The sequence below is a fragment of the Falco naumanni genome, chromosome Z, assembly GCF_017639655.2.
Source record: "Falco naumanni isolate bFalNau1 chromosome Z, bFalNau1.pat, whole genome shotgun sequence".
Taxonomy (NCBI): Eukaryota; Metazoa; Chordata; class Aves; order Falconiformes; family Falconidae; genus Falco; species Falco naumanni.
Window position 1 is genome coordinate 42904095 of NC_054080.1, and position 22531 is coordinate 42926625.

A 22531-nucleotide genomic window follows, 5' to 3' on the forward strand; every position below is an offset into this window, starting at 1 on the left:
CTTATTCAGTCTTGCCTTCAAGCTGAGTAAAGAGCCATTTTAGGGAGGAAATTAAAAAGAGTATAGTATTAACAGTACAAGAGATTAATTAATTGACCAGATATGATTCAGCAGGTAAAATTTATCTCCCCTATTGAACAATCCCTTTCCCAGCTTTCTTTCTGAGTGTGTGATATGCAGAATTGCATGATGAAGGCTAAAGCACTCATATTCCTCTAGTGATGAAAGATCTTGGTTTTTCATGTAGCTGAAAACAGCATGTCTGTTTCTACCACAGCTTCCCTATCCTTTTGTGTTCACTGCAGCAACAGAAACATACACATTTTAAGGATAAGCCCGCACTATTTTCTGAAGGTTATAGAACTAGTACACTTGAAATGTCATTATCTCACAGCTCTCCATGAAGTTTTAACATGCGACACTACTCTGTATAACTGAGGAATCAGGGAGCCTTACTAAAATGTGTCATTTCACAATCCTGGTCTTAAGAATAACATTGCCAACAGCCACTGGGAAATCTTTCCAAAACAATAAAATCTGCTTTGGAAAGAAAATTACATCCCACCCACTCCTGCCATGACAATGCTTTCCTTATGCCCAGAAGAAGGTAAAAGAGCCAAGCAATTTCTACTACCCCAGTTAAGAACACATTAAAACTGTGTCTGGGTTCCACAACTATGTACAAGGGGATGTTACTTGGATATTTCCCAGGTGGCTAACAAGGCTAACATCTTGGCTTGCATCAGACACAGTGTGGCCAGCAGGACCAGGGCAGTGATTGCCCCCTGTACTGGGCACTGGTGAGGCCGCACCTCGAACGCTGTGCTCAGGTTTGGGCCCCTCGCTGCAAGAGGGACGCTGAGGTGCTGCAGCGTGGCCAGAGCGGGCAGCGAGGCTGGTGCAGGGTCTGGGGCACAAGGCTGATGGGGAGCGGCTGAGGGAACGGGGGTGGCTTAGCCCGGAGAGGAGGAGACTCAGAGGAGACCTTATTGATCCCTACAACTACCTGGAAGGAGGCTGTAGGCAGATGGGGACAGGTCTTTCCTCCCAGAGAAGAAGTGACAGGACCAAGGGGAAACGGCCTCAAGATGCACGAGGGAAGGTTTAGATTGGATATTAGATAAAATGTCTTCACTGAAAGGTTGGTCAAGCATTGGAACAGGCTGCACAGGGAGTGGTGGAATCACCATCCCTGGAAGTGTTTAAAAAATGCATAGATGCAGTGCTTAGGGACATGGTTTAGTGATGGACTCGGCAGTTGTGGGTTAACCGTTGGGCTTGATGATCTTAAATGTCTTTTCCAACCTAAATGATTCTTCAAGTCTTCATTCTTCATAGGATTCTTGTCTCTTCATTACTGCATGGATGCTGACATTACTGTTTATAGGAAATTTTGGAGAAATCTAGCAAAGCAAAGATGAATAAACCATAACTATCTCCATTTAAAAGAAAAGTTCCTGTATTTACTTGTACTGCTATAAATGCATCATTGCATCATAGCTCCATTTTAGTTGATGAAAGCACACTGGCCCTGCAGTGGAAGAGCCATTAGCATACCTTTTAGTAGTGTTAAAAGGGGCAGAAAAAAACAATAGTCTAAGTGGCTACTATAGTTTAATTTCTACCTACAAAAAAATGTTTGTGGTCACCCCTTAATCCAGTTCTGTAAAATTATTTGGATTTGTTAAAAATTCCACAATCAAGGATTTCAATCTTATACCTTCACAGAACCATCTTGGGGAGTGATTTTGTGTCAGTTAGAATGTTTCATCTGACCATGCCCTAGTGACTGATATTCCCAGGTCTTCCTCTTCATTACTCATTAAGAAAATTTTACTTACTTCACAGGAATGCTGACTGTCCCTGGTCTGGAAGTTCCTTGCCACGTCTTGCTAGGAAATGCCTTCAGCTCCACAGATTTCCCTGTCAACAGCACAGACCTAGTGGAATGTTGCCAGCAACTCTTCACCAGGTATTGAGCAACTCTTTATCCTTCTATCAGCATAACTGAGGGAGCTCACATATTCTTTAAAAGCCTAATTTTATTTTTTGTATTTAGCTTTTTTCCTTAGGCACTTGTTTTCCATGAACTTGCATCTTTTGAAGAAATTGATATTTTAATGCTTCTAAATTTCTTCCCTTTTCTTGGGCATTTCTCTGTTACATGCCAAACAGAACCAGAACCAACAGAGAAGACAAAACATCTTTGTCCAAACCTAAGCTCCCTGAAAGGCTAGAGATAGATTATGATGTAAAGATTCAGTGGTCTGTCTCAAGGTCACCTCAAATAGCAACAAAAAATGAATCAAAAATTTGAACCAATATCACACGAACATAGTATCTGAACATAAGTCTAGCTGAAAAAAGCTAGGAGCTTTTCCTTCTGCTGTCTGAATCTAGCTGAGCGTAACAGTAATAATGCTTGTTTACATATAAAACTTTACACACATTTGAAGTAGAAAAATATTCTGAGGTAAATTGTATTTGATAAAACTCTATCGAAGTTAAAGGAAAAAAACCAGCTATGTTAAAAAAGGAATATATTCAGACTTAACATTATCCCACAAAGAACCAAAGGTACACGTATTGAGGTTATGGCAAGAAACTTTTACATTTGTCCTAATGTGCTGGGTTTTTTTTTTCCATTTTCACAGCTAACTGCTTTAGAAATAAATACTCTAATTCACCTTTTTTCCATGCTATTGAAAATACAAGAACATCATCCTTCTTTTCTCATTTCTTTTAGCAAAGACAATGCTCTAACGTCAAGCACTTGTCTACAACAGAAATATACAATGCAAATGTAACAGTGATGTTGCTGTACTCTAACCTACAAAAATTCTTTTGACAAAATCCTCAGGCTTTTCAGAATTGTTTTGATTTCACTGGATCTGCCTTCATACCCACTCGTTTAACAAAAACAGGGGGGTTGTGTGTGTAGTAGAGCAGTAACTTACTACATCTTCTCAGTATCAAGACTTCTGGCAGCATGAAATTTAAAAAATTTCACATGTTTAACTCCTCATGTCAAGAATCAAAATTTCAGTTCTAACTTCAGGTGATATTTTTTCCCCTGTATTATTCTTTTGACACATTTCTTCTTTCCATGCCTTGGCATAAAATGTAGTTTTGAATATTGGCATATGCAGTATGTGAGGTGGCCTTATTTTTATGGTAACAGTTTTGGATTTAAACTCTTAACAAAAATGTAATTTCAAAAAATCATTCATGTTGGTGTCAAGATCACCAGCTTCTGCCTGAACATCAGCACTTGCATACCACAGAATCACAGAATGGTCAGGGTTGGAAGGGACCTCTGGAGATCATAAATCAGGTGCAGCTGGAGCAGGTTGCACAGAATCAAGTCCAGGTGGGTTTTGAATGTCTCCAGAGAAGGAGCCTGCACAGCGTCTCTGGGCAGCCTGTCCCAGGGCTCTGTCACCCTCAAAGAAGTTGTTCCTCATATTCAGATGGAACTGTGTGTGTTGCAGTTTGTGCCTGTTGGCCTTTGTCTTTTCACTGGGCACCACTGAAAAGAGTCTGGTCCCATCCTCATGACACTCACTTTTAAGATCTTTGTATGCATTGATATTAGTATGATCCCCTCTCAGCCTTCTCCAGGCTACCCAGGCCCAGCTCCCTCAGCCTTCCCTCATGAGGGAGATGCTCCAGCCCCCTCACCCCCTCGGCAGCCCCCCGCTGGCCCCTCTCCAGTCGCTCCCTGTCTCTCCTGAACTGGGGAGCCCAGCGCTGGGCACAGCACTCCAGGTGCGGCCTCACCAGGGCAGAGCAGAGGGGCAGGACACCCCCCTCCCCCCGCTGGCCACGCTCCTCCTGATGCAGCCCACGCTGGCAGCGGCCTTCTTGCCCGCCGGGGCACACTGCCGGCCCACGGGCCACTCGGTGCCCTCCAGGCCTCCCAGGTCCTTCCCCGCAGAGCTGCCTGCCAGCAGGTCAGCCCCAGCCTGTGCTGGTGCGTGGGGTCGCTGCCCCCCCGGCGCAGGACCCTACCCCCGCCTTTGCCGAGCTTCATGACGCCCCCCCCGCCCCCCAGCCCAGCCTGCCCGGGCCCCGCTGAACGGCAGCGCAGCCTCCGGGGTATCAGCCGCCCTCCCAGCGCTGCACCACCAGCAAACTGGCCGCGGGCACGCTCTGCCCCTTCGCCCAGGGCGCCGGTGGGTGGGCTGAGCAGGACGGGACCCGGTGCTGAGCCCCGGGGCACAGCGCTGGCTGCGGGCCCCCAGCTGGGCTGCGCCGCTGGTCACAGCCCTCTGGGCTCTGCCATCAGCCAGGTCTCAGCCCACCTCCCTGCCCACGCGCCCAGCCCACCCGGCCTGCGCTCACCTGTGAGGATGTTATGGGAGAGAGCTTTAAAAGCCTTGCTGAGATCAAGGTAGTCAAGATCCACCACTCTCCCCTCGTTTGTCCATCCATTCCATCATAGAAGGCTATCAGGTTGGTCAAACATGATTTCCCCTTGGTGAATCCATGTTGACTACCCCTGATAAGCTCATTTTCCTCCACATGTTTAGAGATGATGTCCAGGATAAGCTGTCCCATCACAGTTCCAAGGATGGAGGTGAGGCTGACCAGCCTGTAGTTTCACTGCAAGGAATTTCTGTTCTTGCAACCTGAAGTTCCAAACCAGTTTATCATAATGTTGAATGAGTATCAAAAATTTCTTTGCACAGTAAAAATTATCTGTGATGCTGGCTACATTCCTTCATTCATATTTCTTCATCCTTCATTCATATTTCTTCACTGCTCCAACTTTTCCTCATCACACAAATTTTAACTCTACCAGATTGCTACAAAGACAAGAACTTGCTGGGTTTTCACCAAAACGAATGTTGAGCAATGTGGTGATGCAAGTTGAGGTGGACTTAAAAGAAACACTATGTCTGCGTGGCTGGCTTCGGACAAAACGGCCTTTATTGTTTATACAAACTATTTATATATCTTAGACAGTGCAGGTGTTAGACCCTGATAGGTTTTTGTGTCCTTCTTGCTTGCTATTTGCTGTTGCTGTAGGTGCCCGTATGCTGCGGTTCTAAGTTCCAGTTCTTCACACCCTGTTTACATACCTGACAATTTGTGGCTGTCTTAAAGGTACACGGCTAAGTCTTTGAGGTCAACTAACTTGTCTGCAGACCCCAGAAGAGCAACTGCTTCAAAGATCCAAAAACATTGAATAGTGAAGTGAAACCACCAATATTTCAGTTATTTAGGAAGATATACCCAAGGCACGGGTACTTTATACAGAAAACCAGGCATTACCCTCATAAAAAGGGAGAACATCTGGTCATGGCACACGGCTGATGTTTGGAAAATCCATTTAATTTCTCATGAAATTTAACACATTTAAAGTTGCTTTGGAGAAAGTGTGTCTCTCTGTGTGTATGTGCACATGCACAAGTGTGTGTGCATGTGGATGTGCATATGAGTGTGTGTATACATATACACACTATATATAGGGAGATGGGGGGAGGGGTGAAAATTTCCATAAGAGAAAAAGAGTATATCTGATTTCTGCTTTTCTCTCCTTCCCTAGTGTAAATCATTCTCAGGAGATCTTCCCTGGAAGAAACTACAGCCTGAGTTTCTTGAAAGGATGTTGCCAAATACTGGATCAACCTGCTTCTCATTGTACTTAAATTAAGCCTTGTCTTTTGGGTGGATAGGCCATAAATAAGAACTCTGTTCCTCGGTAGGAACATAATAAAAAATTTCCTTTTCCATAGCAAGTGTCAGACCCTCTCCCCACAACCTTTATGTTCCACCTCTTAGCAGCCTGATTCTTCTGACTTGCTTGGAATTACACATGAGTTAAACAAGACAAATGCAAGACACCTTTTGCTGCAGGTTTCTTCTCCCATTACAGATCAGAAGGGAACATTTCTGAGCTTAATTCTCCGGATTTCATCTCTACCCTAAAACTGATGTATCTGTAGAATTAAACTACTGTGGGCAAGAAGAAAATCAGATTTAGAGGATATGACTGCCACTTATAGAAGTTGTGAACTAGAAATAATATTTAGAATTGCCATCCATTCCTAATAGTATTTCTGCTCTGTTTTATACCAAAGATATGTTTTTACTGCACGAAGATAAATTACTCTCTTCTCAGAAATCTCTACACATTTCTTCTAGTAACTATGGCTGCATGTGAACTGAACTGCTAACATGTGGTGCACCCCACCAGGTAGGTCACTGAAGCACTCAAATCAGGGACTAGCCACTTACTGTAAAAAATGTAGGTTTCCTGTAAAACTCAGTTTATTAGCTTAATCCTCTAGAAAATTATAAATGCCAGTATTACTACTACTTGTGATTTTTATCACAGGTATCACATTGTTAGGTGTTTTTCTTTGGCCTCATCCACCTAGATTTAGGAGACTGCATGTCAACCCCAGTTTTCAGTGTTTGTGAATAAAGTTGCTAATCTTGATTATGGCAGATATATACTCAAATATTTTCTGCAAACCTGTGCTAAAGAAACTGCATGTGTTTGGTCCACCATTTTTAGCCAGCATACTGGTTATGGCAGGTTTATCTTTCAAATAAGTTTAGAGTCTGAAATAGAGAAATCTATTCTTTCAAGGGCAATTAATTCGAAAACATTAACTCTCACTGTCAAGCAGAACACATCCCACACACTCTGTTTATTAGTCAGTCATAACTGGCACTCTCCCTCCTGGCTGCTCCCTAACATGCTCTATTTAATATTAGGCTTTTAAAATGGCTGCTCTCCCCATTCCTGCAATTGTAACCTGGTAAAAGAACTATTCCAGCTAGTAAAGGTAACCATGCATGAACTTCTAGAAAAGCCCTTCATATAGCTTGAGGCATCAGCATTCCTCCTACAGAAGAGATGTGGAGTTTCTTCTCTTTTTTGACACTCTATAGCAGGATTATATAGAAGGCAGTTTTAGCAGAGGATATGTGACATTGCCTCTACCTACACATGGTCAAAGAGATTGCCCTCCTGGTTTGCTGATGGCTTAATCAGAAGATGATATACATGGGACGTTGCATGCTAAATGTGGCAAAAAACTGCAGCAAAAGCAGCATGGGATTGCTAAGTACCATCATGCTTCCAGGTGACAACTTCGCCTCTGTTGTGATGGTACTAGGAGTTCAATGTAGAGGTCTTTGTGTCTCTCTTGACACAAAACGGGAGCTGCACACTTCACCTACTCAGGTTTAACCTGGCAGCTTAGACCCTGAATTATCAGGAAACGAACACCTTTCCAACAACGTGATTGCCAGCAACAATGAACCTGCAACAGAGCTGAGAAGAAACATTTGATTTAATGAAATGCTTGCTGGTACTTGTGGTGGCTTGATCCTGGCTGGATGCCAGATGCCCACCAAAGCCACTCCATCACTCCCCTCCTCAGGAGAACAGGGGATGGAAAATATAACAAAAAGCTCATGAGTTGAGATAAGGACAGGGAGATCACTCAGCATTTACCATCATGGGCAAAACAGACTTGACTTAGGGAAATTAATTTAATTTATTATCAATCAAATCAGAGTAGAATACTGAGAAATAAAAACCAAATCATAAAAACACCTTCCTCCCACCCCTCCCTTCTTCCTGGGCTTAACTTCACTCCTGATTTTTCTACCTCCTCCCCACAAGCAGTGCAGGGTGGTGGGGAATGGGGGCTGCAGTCAGTCCATCACATGTCTCTGCTGCAACTTATTGCCCAGGGGGAGGGTCCTCACACTCTTCCCTGGCTCCAAAGTGGGGTCTTTCCTATGGGACACAGTTCTCCACAAACTTCTCTTACATGAGTCCTTCCCGCTCCATGGGTTACAGTTCATGAACCGCCCCAGCGTGGGTCCCTCCCACGGGTGCCGTCCTTCAGGCCCAGCCTGCTCCAGCGTGGGTCCCCCGTGGGGTCACAAGCCCGGCCAGCAAACCTGCCCCAGCGCGGGCTCCTCTCCACATGGGGCCACAGGCCCTGCCAGGAGCTGCTCCAGCACGGGCTTCTCAAGGGGTCACAGCCTCCTTTGGGCATCCACCTGCTCTGGCGTGGGGATGCAGGTGAGGATCTGCTCCACCATTAACCTCCATGGGCTGCAGGGGCACAGCCTGCTTCACATTGTAGTCTCCATCAAGGGCTGCAGGGGAATTGTGGCTCCGGTGCCTGGAGCACCTCCTCCCCTGCCTTCTTCACTGACCTAAGGTGTATGCAGAGTTGTTGCTCTCAAATATTCTCACTTCTGTCTCCTGATGCAATTGCACAGGTTTTTTTCACCCATGTTAAATACATTATCCCAGAGGTGCTACCACCATTGCTGGTGGACTTGGCCTTGCCCAAGTGGCACATCCCTCTTGGAGACAGCTGGCACTGGCTCTATTGAACATAGGAGAAGCTTCTAGCAGGTTCCCACAGAAGGCACCCCTACAGCCTTCCCCCCCGCCCCTTGCCATACAAACCCAATACACACTCTGTCTTGCATAGATTCAAAGATCTACATGAACATTTTGGAAGTAATGGATTAAGTAATGGATGAAGCCTACGTGGAAGTATCACTGTTTCAAAGGTCTTGGAAAAAAAGGAGAACTTCACCTGCTTTGCAGCTACTGGCATGGCAGTGCACAGTATGTCCTACCTAATACAGATGACTAGTTAATGAAACACAGGTGGCAATGACTCTGTCACTCTCAGAAGCTACCAACTGGGTGGCAGTATGTATCTGATACTGCCTTGTCGAGCTTCCTACTGTAGAATTCAGTGTGTTAGTTAGTCACTAAAATTCACCAGTAATAATTCCAGGAAATGTTTTATACAGTGCAGTGAACAACAGTTCGAGGAAACATACTGTAGCCTTTATCACACTGAAAGCATATATAATCAAAGAAAACCGTCCTTAATGTAAGACAAGTTCTCTCTGGCCCCAATCTACAAAAGTACTGAAATATGTAAATGAAGGAAAACTGGCAGGTAATGGGAATATTTCTACTTTAATTGGCTGAGATGCAAATGGAAAAAACAAACACACTTTTAGAAACCAGCTCTTTTTCCAATTCTACTTACTACAGCAGCACTTGCAACCTTTGTGAACATGTGAATAATTGACCATGTGTTGTGGTTTAACCCAACAGGCAGCTAAACACCACATAACTGCTCCCTCCCCACCACCCCCCTGTCGCTGCAGTGGGGTGGGGGAGAGAATCAGGAGGTAAAAAAAGCAAAATCTGTGGGCTGAGATAAAGGGAGCTTAATAGGACAGAAAAAGAAGAGAAAATAATAATAAACAATAGAAGAATTACAATATACAAAACAAGTGATGCACAATGCAGTTACTCACCACTGGCCAACTGATACCCAGCCAGTTCCTGAGCAGCAGCCCCCAGCCAGCTTTGCACCCAGTTCGTATACTGATCATAACATCCTATGGTATGGAGTATCCCTTTGGCCCGCTGGGGTCAGCTGTCCTGGCTGAGTCCCCTCCCAACTGTTTGTACCCCCCAGCCTGCTCGCTGGTGTGGTGGTGTGAAGAAGCCAAAAAGTCCTTGATTTGGTGTAAACACTCTTTAGCAACTCTAAAACGTCAGTGTGTTATCAACATCATTCTCATCCTAAATCTGAAACACAGAGCTGTACCAGCTACTAGGAATAAAATTAACTCTATCCCAGCTGAAACCAGGACATTATCAAAGAGGCAAGTCATGCACGGCAAGTTGTGGAGCCAGGTGTTCTCCAAACCAAGTATTACCTCTTTCTCACAAAATATATGAGTACAGAGGCAAGATGCTAAAGATACAGAATATGAATACCAATTCTTTCCTCCTGCAGACTGAAACAGTTTTTGCTACACAGTGGTCAGAGTGCTTCCCACTACACAGTGCCATAAACCTATGGTTCCCAAATGTTGTGAGTCTGTGGATCACTAACAGACCTCCAAATTTCAACTAGGTACACTTAGCTTTAAAGTTGCTTAAGCATGTTGCTTAGCAGTGGTGTATAAGCTGGGAAGGCAGCTCTGAACCTCAGCCCGCCAGCAGTGGTGGAAGACAAACCTGTGCCTAGGGCATTGGCATGGGGCAAGGGAAGCTCTGTGCACGTGTAAGGTTCCTGTCTTGGGGAGCACAGAGCCCTGCTTGGCAGCTGGTGGCACGGGAAACATGCCCTGGGGGCAGCTGGTGTGAGGCACTGAGTTTGGAGTTTGTGGGCGCAGCTCACTCCGAGTGGTACCATCCCAGCTCTGCAGGGAGGCCCACAGAACCGGTAGGCCTGCTGCTATTCTGTTATCTGACATCAAACATAAAAACCAAGTTGTTTACATCACTCTAACCTTAGGGGATCTTCACTGAAGCTGGTCTTACTATACACTCATACCAGTGTAAATCAGATGAGAATTTTTTTCTTTGGATTTGATTCTGATTTCAAGCTAGTTTTCAGTCCTATCAGTCCATATGAGCCAATGAAAGTGCTTCAATAAATACAATATTGTATAATGATCATTGCAACTGTACACATGCTTCTGTTTTGCCTCATGGAGCTCTGAATCTGAAACCTGAGACCATTCAGAAAAAACAACTGGTGAAAATCAGTTTAATCTTTAGCTCCAAACTATTTCATGATGTTTTTATAGAGGAAAAAAAACCCAAAGCATTTTCTTGTTGCTATGGCATTCTGCAACATAGAGATTTGCTATAGCAACCAGTGTACTACCTCAAAAGGCATTGATCAGAATGCGTGAGTTGCCACAGGTTGCCATAGTGAAAACAGGTATTTTCTTTTTGCTATATTGATTGGTGCCTTTGATGTCAGGAGACTAGACAGGTCAGGGACATGGGAGCATGCTACAAGAGATTGTTCCCCGGTGGCAAGTACGTATGGCAGTTCAGGACCATGTTTGTCTACATTAAATGAGAAAATCTTGAGTTTTTACATGCAAAATCTTGCATGTTACAGGGCTTAAATATATGTAAGAAATATTATACTTGGGACTTGTTGCTTACTTGTTTTCCACATGCTGTGGAAGTGTTCCTACTTCAGCAGTAATTGCATGGCAACATTTGGAGTCCCCATGTTAGTGGGAATGGCCCTGTGTGTAGGGTAATAAACCTGGGTTTGTGTCCAGTTGTGAGTTTTGTCATAGGCTCCATGTGTACTTGGGAAAGGCTCTCATCTCTGTGATGTCTCTGTTCCTGATCTGTAAAATGAAGCAGTAGCCTGGGGTGTTGCCAGCAGTTGCAGTACAGCAAAAATTGTTAGACAGCAAGAATGTGAGAGCAGCACTTTTGCAGTTGTGGGATTATACACTCAGGAACTGCCTGCAGTCTGGTTTTGTACTGAAAAGTAATGAGGAACTATGCATTAACATGCCTAGTTTCTGTCAGAGGCTCTTACACATGGATCAAAACATACATAACTCCACTAGTCTGGCATTTTTCCTAAACTAACAGCTCTGGTTCAAATAAAGGAAGAGGACTGTGGGTAGGTTCATACCAATGCTATTTCCCCTCTCTAAAGAAACACTATTGCACTGCTGTAGCATCTGAGCCCGAGTAACAGCAGGGACACAAAAAAAAGCGTGCCCATACCAAATCACTGCTGTTACATCGCAACATCCCAGCTACCTCCATAGCCACTTTGTTATCTCTGTGACACCAAATATTCCAAGTATCCTTAATCGCTGACTGAACTTGTCCTGCAAAACTAGTTGGCTATTTGGCCATGTTACACCAATTATTACACAGGGAAAGACTCCCAAGTCTCTTATCTGCATATCTTGGATAATTTCTGTTATGGGTAGTTCCCCAGGAAGCCACTGAAAAGCCTTTATCTATTTTCAATTCACAAATACCATGTAAAAGACATCCAGCCCCCACAGTTTTTTGAATAATCATGCCCAGGCATTTAAAAAAAGGAATTTGTCCTTGCAGTTACACACTATTTTGGCAGACAGCTCATCTGAAGCTAACTGAGGTACTATACATATACTGCATAAGCGATTGCTGTATCTGGCTTAACCTGAAACCACCTAGGAAAACCCGTGGAATTCCCTCAGAGCTATCAGTTCTCTCCTTGTGCTACCTTGAACGCTGTAATAAAACCACAGTACAGCCCAGATCAAGATTTTAGATCAAGCTTCATTTGCCAGGTAATTGTATTCCTAAGCCTCTTGCACACACACACACCCCTTTCATCTTTTCTTCTTCTGACCACTCCATAGCTTTGCAGTAGCCCTATTCATATTTTGCTTTTGTATCTGCTACTTGTTTTGACTTCACAGGTTGCCACAGGGGTGCTGGAATTTTTCCTTTCTGGGATCACTAGGTGGCAGAACACAATCACTAAAATCTCTTCCCAAGAAACACGTAGGGATACAAGTATCTAGCGTTTTTATTTGTATGTGTCTGGCCGGTTCGGGGGGTTTGCTGCGCAAAATTTCAGGTTAAATGCTTTTATTAACTACCCCCCATCTTCAAGCAATATAAAGATATAACATGCTTTGGCCCAGGTGGTTTGCTTTTAAGGGGCCACTGTGGGCACTTTGAATAGCCCCACTTTCTTAGTGCCACACAGCCATCCCTGAAAATCATCTTTTCCTAAAATGCTACCTGCTGATCCCTCCAGATTTCTTGTTACCTTTGTAGATTGTGGTGAAGAATGTTAATGCCTATCAGTAGTGAACTTAGTGAAAGTAGTAGAACGGATTATGGAATAAAGAAAGGCTTGGATACTACAAACGCTTGCAATGGTGGTGTGGGGAGGGTAATTGTGCACCCTGCTACAATATCCCATTGTATTTAGCTGCAGATGATATGGGGCTAAAGGCTTTCAAAACTCACGCATGGCCCAGAACAGTAACACCAAGGACAATACCAAAGTTCATTTTACTGTAATTTCCACCACCGGCCCAGCTCTCAGCATGTGCTCTGCCCTGGGGCTTGGTGAACACAAGAAGGCTTTTCACATGCTGATATAGTTTTCTTCAGTTGCCTTGTAGAGCTAAGGGGGAACAGGAGGAATCAGCTCACTTCGGTGCAGTGTTAAGAAAAAACATATTAAAGATGACATACACCATGAATAGCAGCCCTAGAAAGTGGTACCCTTGGAAAGGAGAGGGAAAATATGTATTGCAGAGAAAGCAATGACAAGATACCGTTACGAGATGTGAGTCAAGTAAACGGCTTATTTCTGCAGTATCAATTGTTGTATTGTCTGGCAAACTATTTACAGGGAAGAGGAAAGCACAAAGAACATCTCTTGCCTTCCAGAGATACTAGAACCACTACTCAAGAACTTAAAAACTTGCTGCTAAATATGGCAAAGTAATCCACTTCACAGAACAGTAACCTGCTCACAGTAAGTTAGTTGCCCTGCTCACAGTGAGTTAGTTGCAAGAGCTTGTACAGAATTTTAAAGGCTTTTTAAAAGAGACTGGATGGATATAGTCTCCTCAAAACCTAAATAAGGAGGGTCTTTCCATTACTTTCACTTCAATTGAGAGATGTTTCATCAAATAATATGAGACAGCAGAGCACTTGCTACCTACTTTGAGCTGTTCTTCATCTCTCAGGTTGTGTTAATGGGAACATTGAGGAAAGGCACACACAAAGGCGAGGGAATATGAGCACCGATACTTCAGAAACCTGAACTGGAACTATTCACAGAACACTCAAAAAACCCAAGGGGCTCAAAGCTGGAGGCAGCATGCTGTTGAGACAGGCTTAGATAGATTTGGCTTTCTTACATTATCTTTTCTTCATATTTTCTAATGCAAATATATAAAGGCTATTGTGCATACTTATTGGCGGAGTTAACTAAAGGCCTTCTGAGTCATAGGTGGGTGGTGTTGGTCTTACCAGCAATGCTAGGCATTGAAAAGGCTCTCTCTTCTGCAACATGCTTATAAAAGAACTTTTGCTTGGACATGAAAGGGAGCATATTCTCCAAAAATACTTTCAGCTAGTTCCAAAAGGTACATTTCTGTCCTGCAGACTTTAACTTGATTGTTTCCATTGAAGAATTTTCCAAATAACAGCCAAAAGGAAAAGATTAAAGTGTTGGCCTAATTCACCATAGTGTTTTCTCTATATTCTGTTTGTTTCCAGGGAAATGCAAGGCTTTAGTTAGCATAACTTTCCATTCCATCAAGCTTGCTGCCCAAAGTTCCTTCAAAATATTAGTGCCAACTGGAATTACTTTCTTCTTCATGCCTAAGTATATTGCAATAACTAGGAAAATATAATTCTGTATTTAATTGTTGCTATTCTGATCTACAGAGATGTTGTCTTTTGCAGTTCTTTGAGGATTCAGTAAGGTGCTAAAATTATACAGAACTTGTTCCTGCAGTAGAAGTCACCCTCACCCCCTTCTTACTCCTTAAACAGTCCTTAAAATAGCAATGGGAAGGTGCTTTCAGTTGCATCCGGATTTATTTCTTCTCTGAGACAAGGTCTTTGGTCTGTGCAAACATCTCCCAAAATCCTACAACATAGGTATCAGGCAAAAATGGCTTCTGCACTATATACATATCTGTTCACTTACAAGCACTTATTTATGTGGAAAAAAATATTTGTTAACCTATTTGACTCCCACTAAAACTATGTGAAGCAGTGGCAGACAGTGAACTGGATTCTCTTCATGCTTTCTGCCTTCTTAGATACAGCTGTTAGAGCTAATTCTGTGCAAATAAGCCAGATAGTTACTCCTTAGCCATCAAACACAGAACTAGTGCCTGAGAACTATTTGACTTTGCAGCACTAGTAGTCAAGAAAAAAATCTTAGCTGACAAGCTTGAATCTACCAAAGAAAGTTCCAATTGAACCAGAGCTGATAGTCCTTGCCAATGCAGAGGAGAACAGCAATTCTGGTTTGTTTTGAGAGGGAACATGAAGGAAAATGGTTTTCAAAAGACAAAAAATAATCTTCCATTTGTGGATTTTCTTTGCAAATCTAGACATTTCAGAGATACAGGGCTGAAGCTTGACATCTTGCTACAAACGACCCAGGAATTATTCTGGTGGCACGATGCACTATTACTCTTCTGTCTCTGATAATTATCTTGTTTAAAATTCTTGGAAGAGCCTCTTGTACTTATATGCTACAGAACAAACTGCTGCTAGATGTCGTTTTCCTGACTGACAGAATAAGACCATGTTGACGATGGCTTTCTTGTTTGACAGCACTGTTTCTACAAAGCACACTCTAAAACATAACTCTGATTATATTATTTCCACAGGGACCATGAAAAAGCACTGATCTCCGTTGCACTCTGCATTGTACAATGATCAAGCATCAGAGAGTTTTTAATCCCATTTTTATGGAATAAACAGAAAAAGCATGTGTAGACATCAAGGCAACAAGAGAGACAGGTGCATAGAATTATAGTAGTGCTATCATAGATAAATTCAAAGCCATACAGATTAAGCAGCCATTAATGATACAATACAGAGACAATACAAACATAACCAGGCCTCTTTTCTGAAGCAAGAGGTGAATGTGTGAAGATTTTTATTCTATTTCTATAGTGTAGTCCTCAGCCCTAGTCCTCAACAGTCCTAAAACAGAACACTGTGATCAGACAATCTCCTCCTTTCACTGCTGTGCCCCATGTTTATCGTCCATGGCTAGGTCTGTGTTGGTCAGCTCCATTGCTGGCATGGATAAGAGCCAAAGTTCCCATTTGTTATCATAGATGGGCACGTGGGGCTTCGTTTCCACCACTGCCTCTCAGTACTTGAGTTTTATGTGCATGCGTATTCTGAAGAGACCCATGTATTGCTCTAGCATTGGTGAGATTATCTGGGGAGAGGGTTTTTTGTTTTAACCAGTGTTAGCACAATCCTCTTTATCACAAGTCTAGATAAACCAGGACTGAAAATATATGCCTGGTGCTGCTGCTGGTAGCACCTGTGGAGCTGAAAAGGAGCTGAAAGCAACAAAGACAGACTTTTCACAAGGGTTTGTGAAGGGAGGGGTGGAAGGCAATGGCTTTGTTTGAGTTTCTTGTTTGATTAGATTATAAATAGTTTGATAATGTTCAAAAATGAAAGAATATATTGGGTTTGCAGTATTTTATTCATCTCTCTGTTCTACATTGGGTTTAAAGACTGGTCTATGAGGTCTAAGTGGCTCTTCTAGGTGGGTGATGGCTTTGTGCTAGATCTCCACCATAAACCAATGTAGGTGACGCTATTAGAACTCTTCTGACATCAGTGGCGAAAGTTATGGAGCTGCCGTTGCTGGAACACTCCTGCACATGGGACTGAGCCTGTTATGATGAAGTTCTGTATTGGGCTTACGTGGCAAGCTTTTGGTAGCAGGGAGCTTCAGGGTTGGCCTCTGTGAGAAGAGACAAGGGCTGCCTCCATGTCAGACACAGCTGGTTCCAGTTAGCCCCAAAACAGACCCACCACTGGGCACAGCTAAGCCATCAGCAATGCTGGTGGTGCCTCTGTGGTAATGTGTTTAAGAAAGGGTAAAAAACACAGTGCATCAGTTGTTGGAGAGAAGAACGAGAAAAACATGAGAGAAACAGCCCTGCAAACACCCAGACCGGTGGAGAAGGATAGGAGGAGGTGCCCCAGGCACCAGAGCAGAGATTCCCCTGCAGCCTGTAGAAAAGACCGTGGAGGAGCTGGTTGTCCCCTTGCAGCCCATGGAAGACCAGGCTGGAGCAGCTGTATACCCTGCAGCCATGCTACAACCGGTGGACGTGCCCTGAAGGAAGCTGCAGCCCATGGAGAGCTCATGTAGGAGCAGGTTTCTGGCAGGATCTGCAGCCTGTGGGGGACCCACACTGGAAGATTCCATCTCTTGAAGGGCCGTACCTGTGAAAAGGATCCACATTGGAGCAGTTCTGGCAGGGCTGGGGACCAATCCCCAAGCTGCAGCTGCAATCTCTTCTGTAGGCAGTCAGCACAGCACCAAACCCCAGACTGCTAAAGGAGCAGTACGACTAAAAAGGGAAAATTTTACACCTCTTTGTGCAGAAGGTCCTCACTTGCATCTGCCTTTCCTTTATAGCAAGTGAAAAACTGCTTTAATGCTTAAACATAACTTGAGCATGGTTCCTTACCTTATTAAAGTACAAAAGGTAGGTCTTACACCTTACAGGGACTGTACATGAAGTCCCCATACCATGTATATAGAAATATTTCCATAGACTGTCAATGTGCAGCCTGTAGAGAAAGTTCAGCCTACAAAATTGGTCTGGATGCTCCAGCAGGTCAGAGGTGAAAAAGAAAACAGTAAACAAATTCCAAGCGCTGTCTACTATAAAAAAGTCACAAACAGCGTAAGTGACACTAATGGAAATATTACTGGCCTATCTATGCTCACTCCCTGTCTAATTAGAAATACAAAACAATGCTGTTTAACTATTATTTAACAAAACAATGAGCTAAATGAACCAGTCTGAGACTTACAGTTAATGTAATCATAATTTATATTATATTTATCATCCTTCTCATACAAACTGTAAGATTATTTAAGGACGAAGTTCATTATTTTTCATTTCAGCTGCTTCAGTTACAATGTATTGTTGAGTAGCCAAAACCTGCCCGGGAAAGTCTGAAGAAGGAAAAGAACACCTGCAGAGTCAGGCTTTTTTTCCGTTCCTGCACTTATTTCTGCAGGGCTCAGCACCTGGTTGGCACAAGGGCTGCTCTGTGGTTCCACCTTGCCAGGACTAGGCGCACCAATAGTGACTGAGCCTGGAGCTGCCACACTGCTGTGAACGTGTTGGATGAGTCGGGTTTCAGGGACAGCTTTTCAAGCATATCACACTTACAGACAGCTTTCATGTGCTCATCTTCAAGCTCTTTGGATCTTCGTTCATCTGGCAAAAAAAAGTCAGAGAGCTCAGAATCTAGTCTTGTACATCTCAAGAATTTGTTTCTTTTCTGACACTGAAATGGTATCTTCAAAATTGGACCCTTCAAAACTGACCATGTACCAACTAAGTCCCCTGGGTAAGCTCTTCAAAACAGACTCTGTAGTGTTTAGGCTTGGTTATGGTAGGCTCTGCAGTCAGTCAAGGCCTTTTCCAAACTTACCTTCCTCTCCAGCACTCTTCTGCTTAAAAGTGCCTTACAAGTTGCTTCAATTTACCAGTGCATTGGAATCCCACGATTCTTCCGCAAAAGTACATCAGGAAAACAATTTTAAAGAAAACCAAACAAACCAGCAAAGGTGGCATGGTGCATGTAGGGTTGAATGAAGAACAGTCCATGGTGCGAAAAGTCCACGTGACTGTTTTCTGCCTTTCATCCATCAGTAATGAAGGATCTCTAAAAGAACACTGCCTGCTTCTCTGGATTTCAGGTCTAGGCAAGAACAAAGCAGCATTTCACAGGATTTCTGAAGGGAATGTAGAGCTTGCCTATGTTAGAGAATTTATTATGAGATACTCTCTAGAGACAAGGGCTACAAGTGACAGAAAGGTGAAGGATGCTAACCACTAACACCTTAGATGTATGCTTTTAAGCTGTTTCTAGTAATTTACTACAAAGATCTGAAAATGCCCCCCATGCTGTTTGCGGTAGGACATTGTAATGATCCATACAGCATCGGTAACATACTGACATACGTTGTGGCACGTTGTGAAAACATATGAGCCGCAGTACTCCCCTAAAGAGTAAGAGGATGAAAGAATGTGCATCTCCAGGCATGATGGACGCTTTTTGCTACTTTAGTGTTTGTGTTTCTGGCAGATGTTTCTCTGAGTCTATGGCATCTTTTAGAGATTTTCAAGCCTCTTTTCTGCACTTGCTCTCTGCTCTGATCCTTTTGTGAAGGCGCTTGCCAAGGAGGTTACTGTGGCTCCTCACAGCAGTAGGCTTGCTCCTCTTCCCAGCACCCAGGGGATGGGCACTCCCCTCTTCCCTGCTCTTGTTCTCCCTCCAATACCTTTCTGTCTCTTTTCTATTCTCTCTGCTGTGCTTCCCTGTGTCTCTCTGTCCCTCTTTTCAGAGACAGGAGTGTGCTGCTGCCCCACAGTCAGTTGCTTTCCCTTTGGGGGACAGGGAGAGGGGATAGTGGTGCAGCAAGGAGGGAGGGCTGTAGGCAAAGGAGCCGCGGGACACACGGTGTTAGGCAGGATGGAGTGAGGGCCTTGTCCACACACAGAATGCCAAAATTCAAAGCTGTCTTCACAAAACAAGGCCCTAAATGCCATCCACAAGCTGAAGACTATCATAACTCAAAGAGGATTTTCAGCACTGTGTCCTCTGGGTATATGCAGAAGCATCTACAATTTCTCACCAGCCCAAAGGTAAAGGCTGAAAACACTTAAGAAAGCCTGGAAAGTGGAGCTGAAATAGAAAATGCAACGGAGTGGGAAATGAAAACCTTTGATCGCTGCTTGTACAATTTCCATGCAATTTCTTTTACTTTCTGAAACAGGCTTCCCAGAACAAACTTTGTTTTCCCCTATGGGCTGGAAGTGGGATTCTCATCTTTGTTGGTGTTCAGTGTTTGGGCTTCCCACCATTAAGAAATATATATAAGTCGCACATCTGGTATGTAGTAGGTTCATTGTTGTTAACGGGCAAATTCAATTTCTTCAAAGCTATATATTTTCATGAGGCAAAAGGAAGCAAAGTTTGTATTTTAAAATGAGCTTTGAATAATGTTTTAACAATAGGCATGTCCAGAAAATATATAATAATTGTCATCAATGTTGAAAATTTGACTGATTCATCTCTCATTAAATCTCTCATAGATGTATTTAATTTTGTTGTCTGGTGTTTCCTCAGCTTTAGTGTTGTCTGGTTTCCAAAACACCATTTTTCACATGAAAAACAGAGAGTTTACTAGGAGTGTTTTTCAGAGGTGGAATTCATTTTTCCTCTGTCAACTTCTTTACTTCACAGGTTTTGTCGGTTTCTTTTTGTCTGCCAGAACATCTCTTTATGTAGCTAAAGTTTACCTACTGTGATGAGGAACATCCTAGAAAACTTGAGGCTGGTCTTTATCCATATGCTACCCACTCTGTGGGACTGATCTCATTCTGCGCTTCCTGTTATTTCATTGTCAGTTTTCCGAGCTTAAGTTTTCAATGCATCAAAGAATTGACAAAACAACATTTGAGAGAAAATGATAAGAGTATTAAGTGCACTCACTTTTCATCAAGTAGGTTTCCTGCAGTACTCATTCTTGAACCAAAAGAGACCTATTACTGAAAATTCCTATCAATGGAAAAACACCCATCACTAGAAAACCCTCAACTTCAGTGTGACAACTAAATTGTGATTCCAAATTTTGTCTAGACTTTTGCAGAGCCATGCTTTCTCTATTATTACCTTGTTGTCTCTCACTGATTGAAAACTCATCCTCATCCTCTTCACTCTCTGAGAATGATGGGAAATTAATCTACTTTAGAAACTCCTGCCACCTTCTCAAACTTCCTTTTTTTTTAACTGTTGCCTCCTCACTCCTCTCCCTGCTTTCAAGCTGGCTTTGTTCCACTCGTGTCCTACTGATTCAGCTGGCGTTTCTATGGTTGCCTGCTTTTAAAATTGCTTTTCTGAGCCCATCAGCTATACTGCCTTCTATCTTCTAGTTCCTTCTCACAAACTTGTTTGACAGTTCAGTCTTTCGGACAATTAAGTACACGTTAGGGCTGTCCAGCCACATTCATTCATTGGTTTTGGGCTTCTCTCAGCTCACTGTTGAATTTCCTCCTCCTCCTCCTGTTTTTCTAGTCTTAAACCCAGAGCACTTTTGAATACGGACTACCTGTAAATATAGGACTAATGTCCACATAAATAACATCTGCTGATAAAAGGAAGACCAGACCATGCCAAGCACTAGGAAGTTTTCCAGTCTACTGCCCTGTCAGAGAGTCAAAGCAATGCAGGACTTTGACATAAGTCAAAGTCAATGCAGAGTCAGAGGAAGCCACGCCAATTTCAGAGAGCTTTTGGGTTAGACAGTACCTGAGGTGCAATGTGTCATTGTAAGACCATGAAGAAATAGATCTTTATACATAAAATACATTGAATAGTTGTAAGTTATCTGTTATTTTATAGCTCTGCAAGCACAAGAATGAAAAAAGCATAATGTACATGGGTTCTCGAAATGTCACTGTCAGGCAAAATTGGAAGAAACAGGTTTACATGTGGCAGGCACAGTGTAGGTTTAGAGCAGGGGCCCTCAAACTACGGCCCACGGGCCAGATACGGCCCCCCAGGGTCCTCAATCCGGCCCCCGGTATTTACAGACCCCCCCGCCCCCCCCGCCGGGGGCTGGGGGGGAAACCAAGCAGCCGCAGATGGCTGCCTGCCACTGCATCCACGTGCCGGCCCCCTGGTTAAAAAGTTTGAGGACCCCTGGTTTAGAGTCTGACACAGTCTTTCCAACGTCATTCTGAAGTGGAATTTGAAATACCAGCAGTGAAAATGCTTTTACATAGGACTAAGTAACTAACATATTGTTAATTGAGCTATGACTAAAATAATGAATAAAAAGTTTGGTTTTCCTCTTTTTTTGCAGGACAAACTCAGAGAATGACATCAAGATCTGAAGAATGAAATTTTCAAGATTTAAGTAAGGAGCCCTCTCTGTTAGCTTTTTTTAAATGTAACTTTTCAGGGGCTAGTTATGTTTTAATGAAAGAGAAAAGTCATTACTGGGAGCTGTAGCAGTTCAAAAGTGTATTGCAGCATTGATAACACAATAACCACAAGAATGACTCTCAAGTGGCTCACCGCACTGTGAAATCCTGAGAGGCTGAATGCATGTTTCTACCCTCATTGGCAGAGCGGTCATGCTTTAAGAAGTACTTGTCCCTCTTCCCTCCATTGTAACCTGCAGATATAATTCCCACAGGCCAATTCAGTTTTGTTACTGTAGTTTGCTTTTGCCTTTTCTGCTTTTATTTTTAATTCTGTTTCCCAAGGAACCTGAGCAACCTCCTTTCACTTAGTCAAGGATCAGAAAGTATGTAATATCCATGGTGCTTTTGACTGTAGCAAAAAACATGTCAACTGAATGTTTCCCAAATTATTAGTGAAAAGAAAGCTAATAATATTGATACAAAGTTTCCTTCAGGCACCAGACCTCTCAAATCCAATAGGACATGTATTGTCTGTTTCACATTATTTGCTGGTACAGGTTGACCTCACTGCACTGGCCACATTCAGTAGGTATTTTCAAGGCTGTCTTCATAATCACAAGTATTATACAAGTTTTCTGCAAGCTCTGGGTTAAGTTGCCATCTATTAGACAGTCTCAAATATTTAGAAACGTAGGAAACAGCTATAGGTTAAAAAGAAACTGTACAAAAAGCTTGTGAAACACACAGATACATGTCACTTGGCCAGCTTAATTTCGCTCCTCTTGTGATACACTGATAATTGGGGTGGGGGATGGGGAGAAAATAAAAATAAATGGGATTACTTCCATCCAGGTTTATGTCTTACCAAGAGAGAAGAATATGGGAGGGTGTGGGGTGAAGGGAAACCCTTGTGAGCTAGAGCATAAAGGACTACAGTTAGAACCAGAGGATGAGCAAAGAAGTACAAACAGAAGGGAGAGGTGGGAAGTCAAGAAAG

The 22531-nt window shown here is 43.1% G+C and overlaps 1 protein-coding gene across 1 annotated transcript in view; it reads left to right on the forward strand.

Moving 5' to 3' along the window:
* SLC28A3 (solute carrier family 28 member 3) overlaps nucleotides 1-6307 on the forward strand; it is a 46454-nt gene extending 40147 nt beyond the window's left edge. The window contains exons 16-17 of the mRNA XM_040579990.1: nucleotides 1849-1972; nucleotides 5552-6307. Coding sequence (XP_040435924.1) covers nucleotides 1849-1972; nucleotides 5552-5654 — 227 coding nt within the window. The 3' untranslated portion in view covers nucleotides 5655-6307. The remainder of the gene's footprint in view (nucleotides 1-1848; nucleotides 1973-5551) is intronic.
* The last annotated feature ends 16224 nt before the right edge of the window (nucleotides 6308-22531 follow it).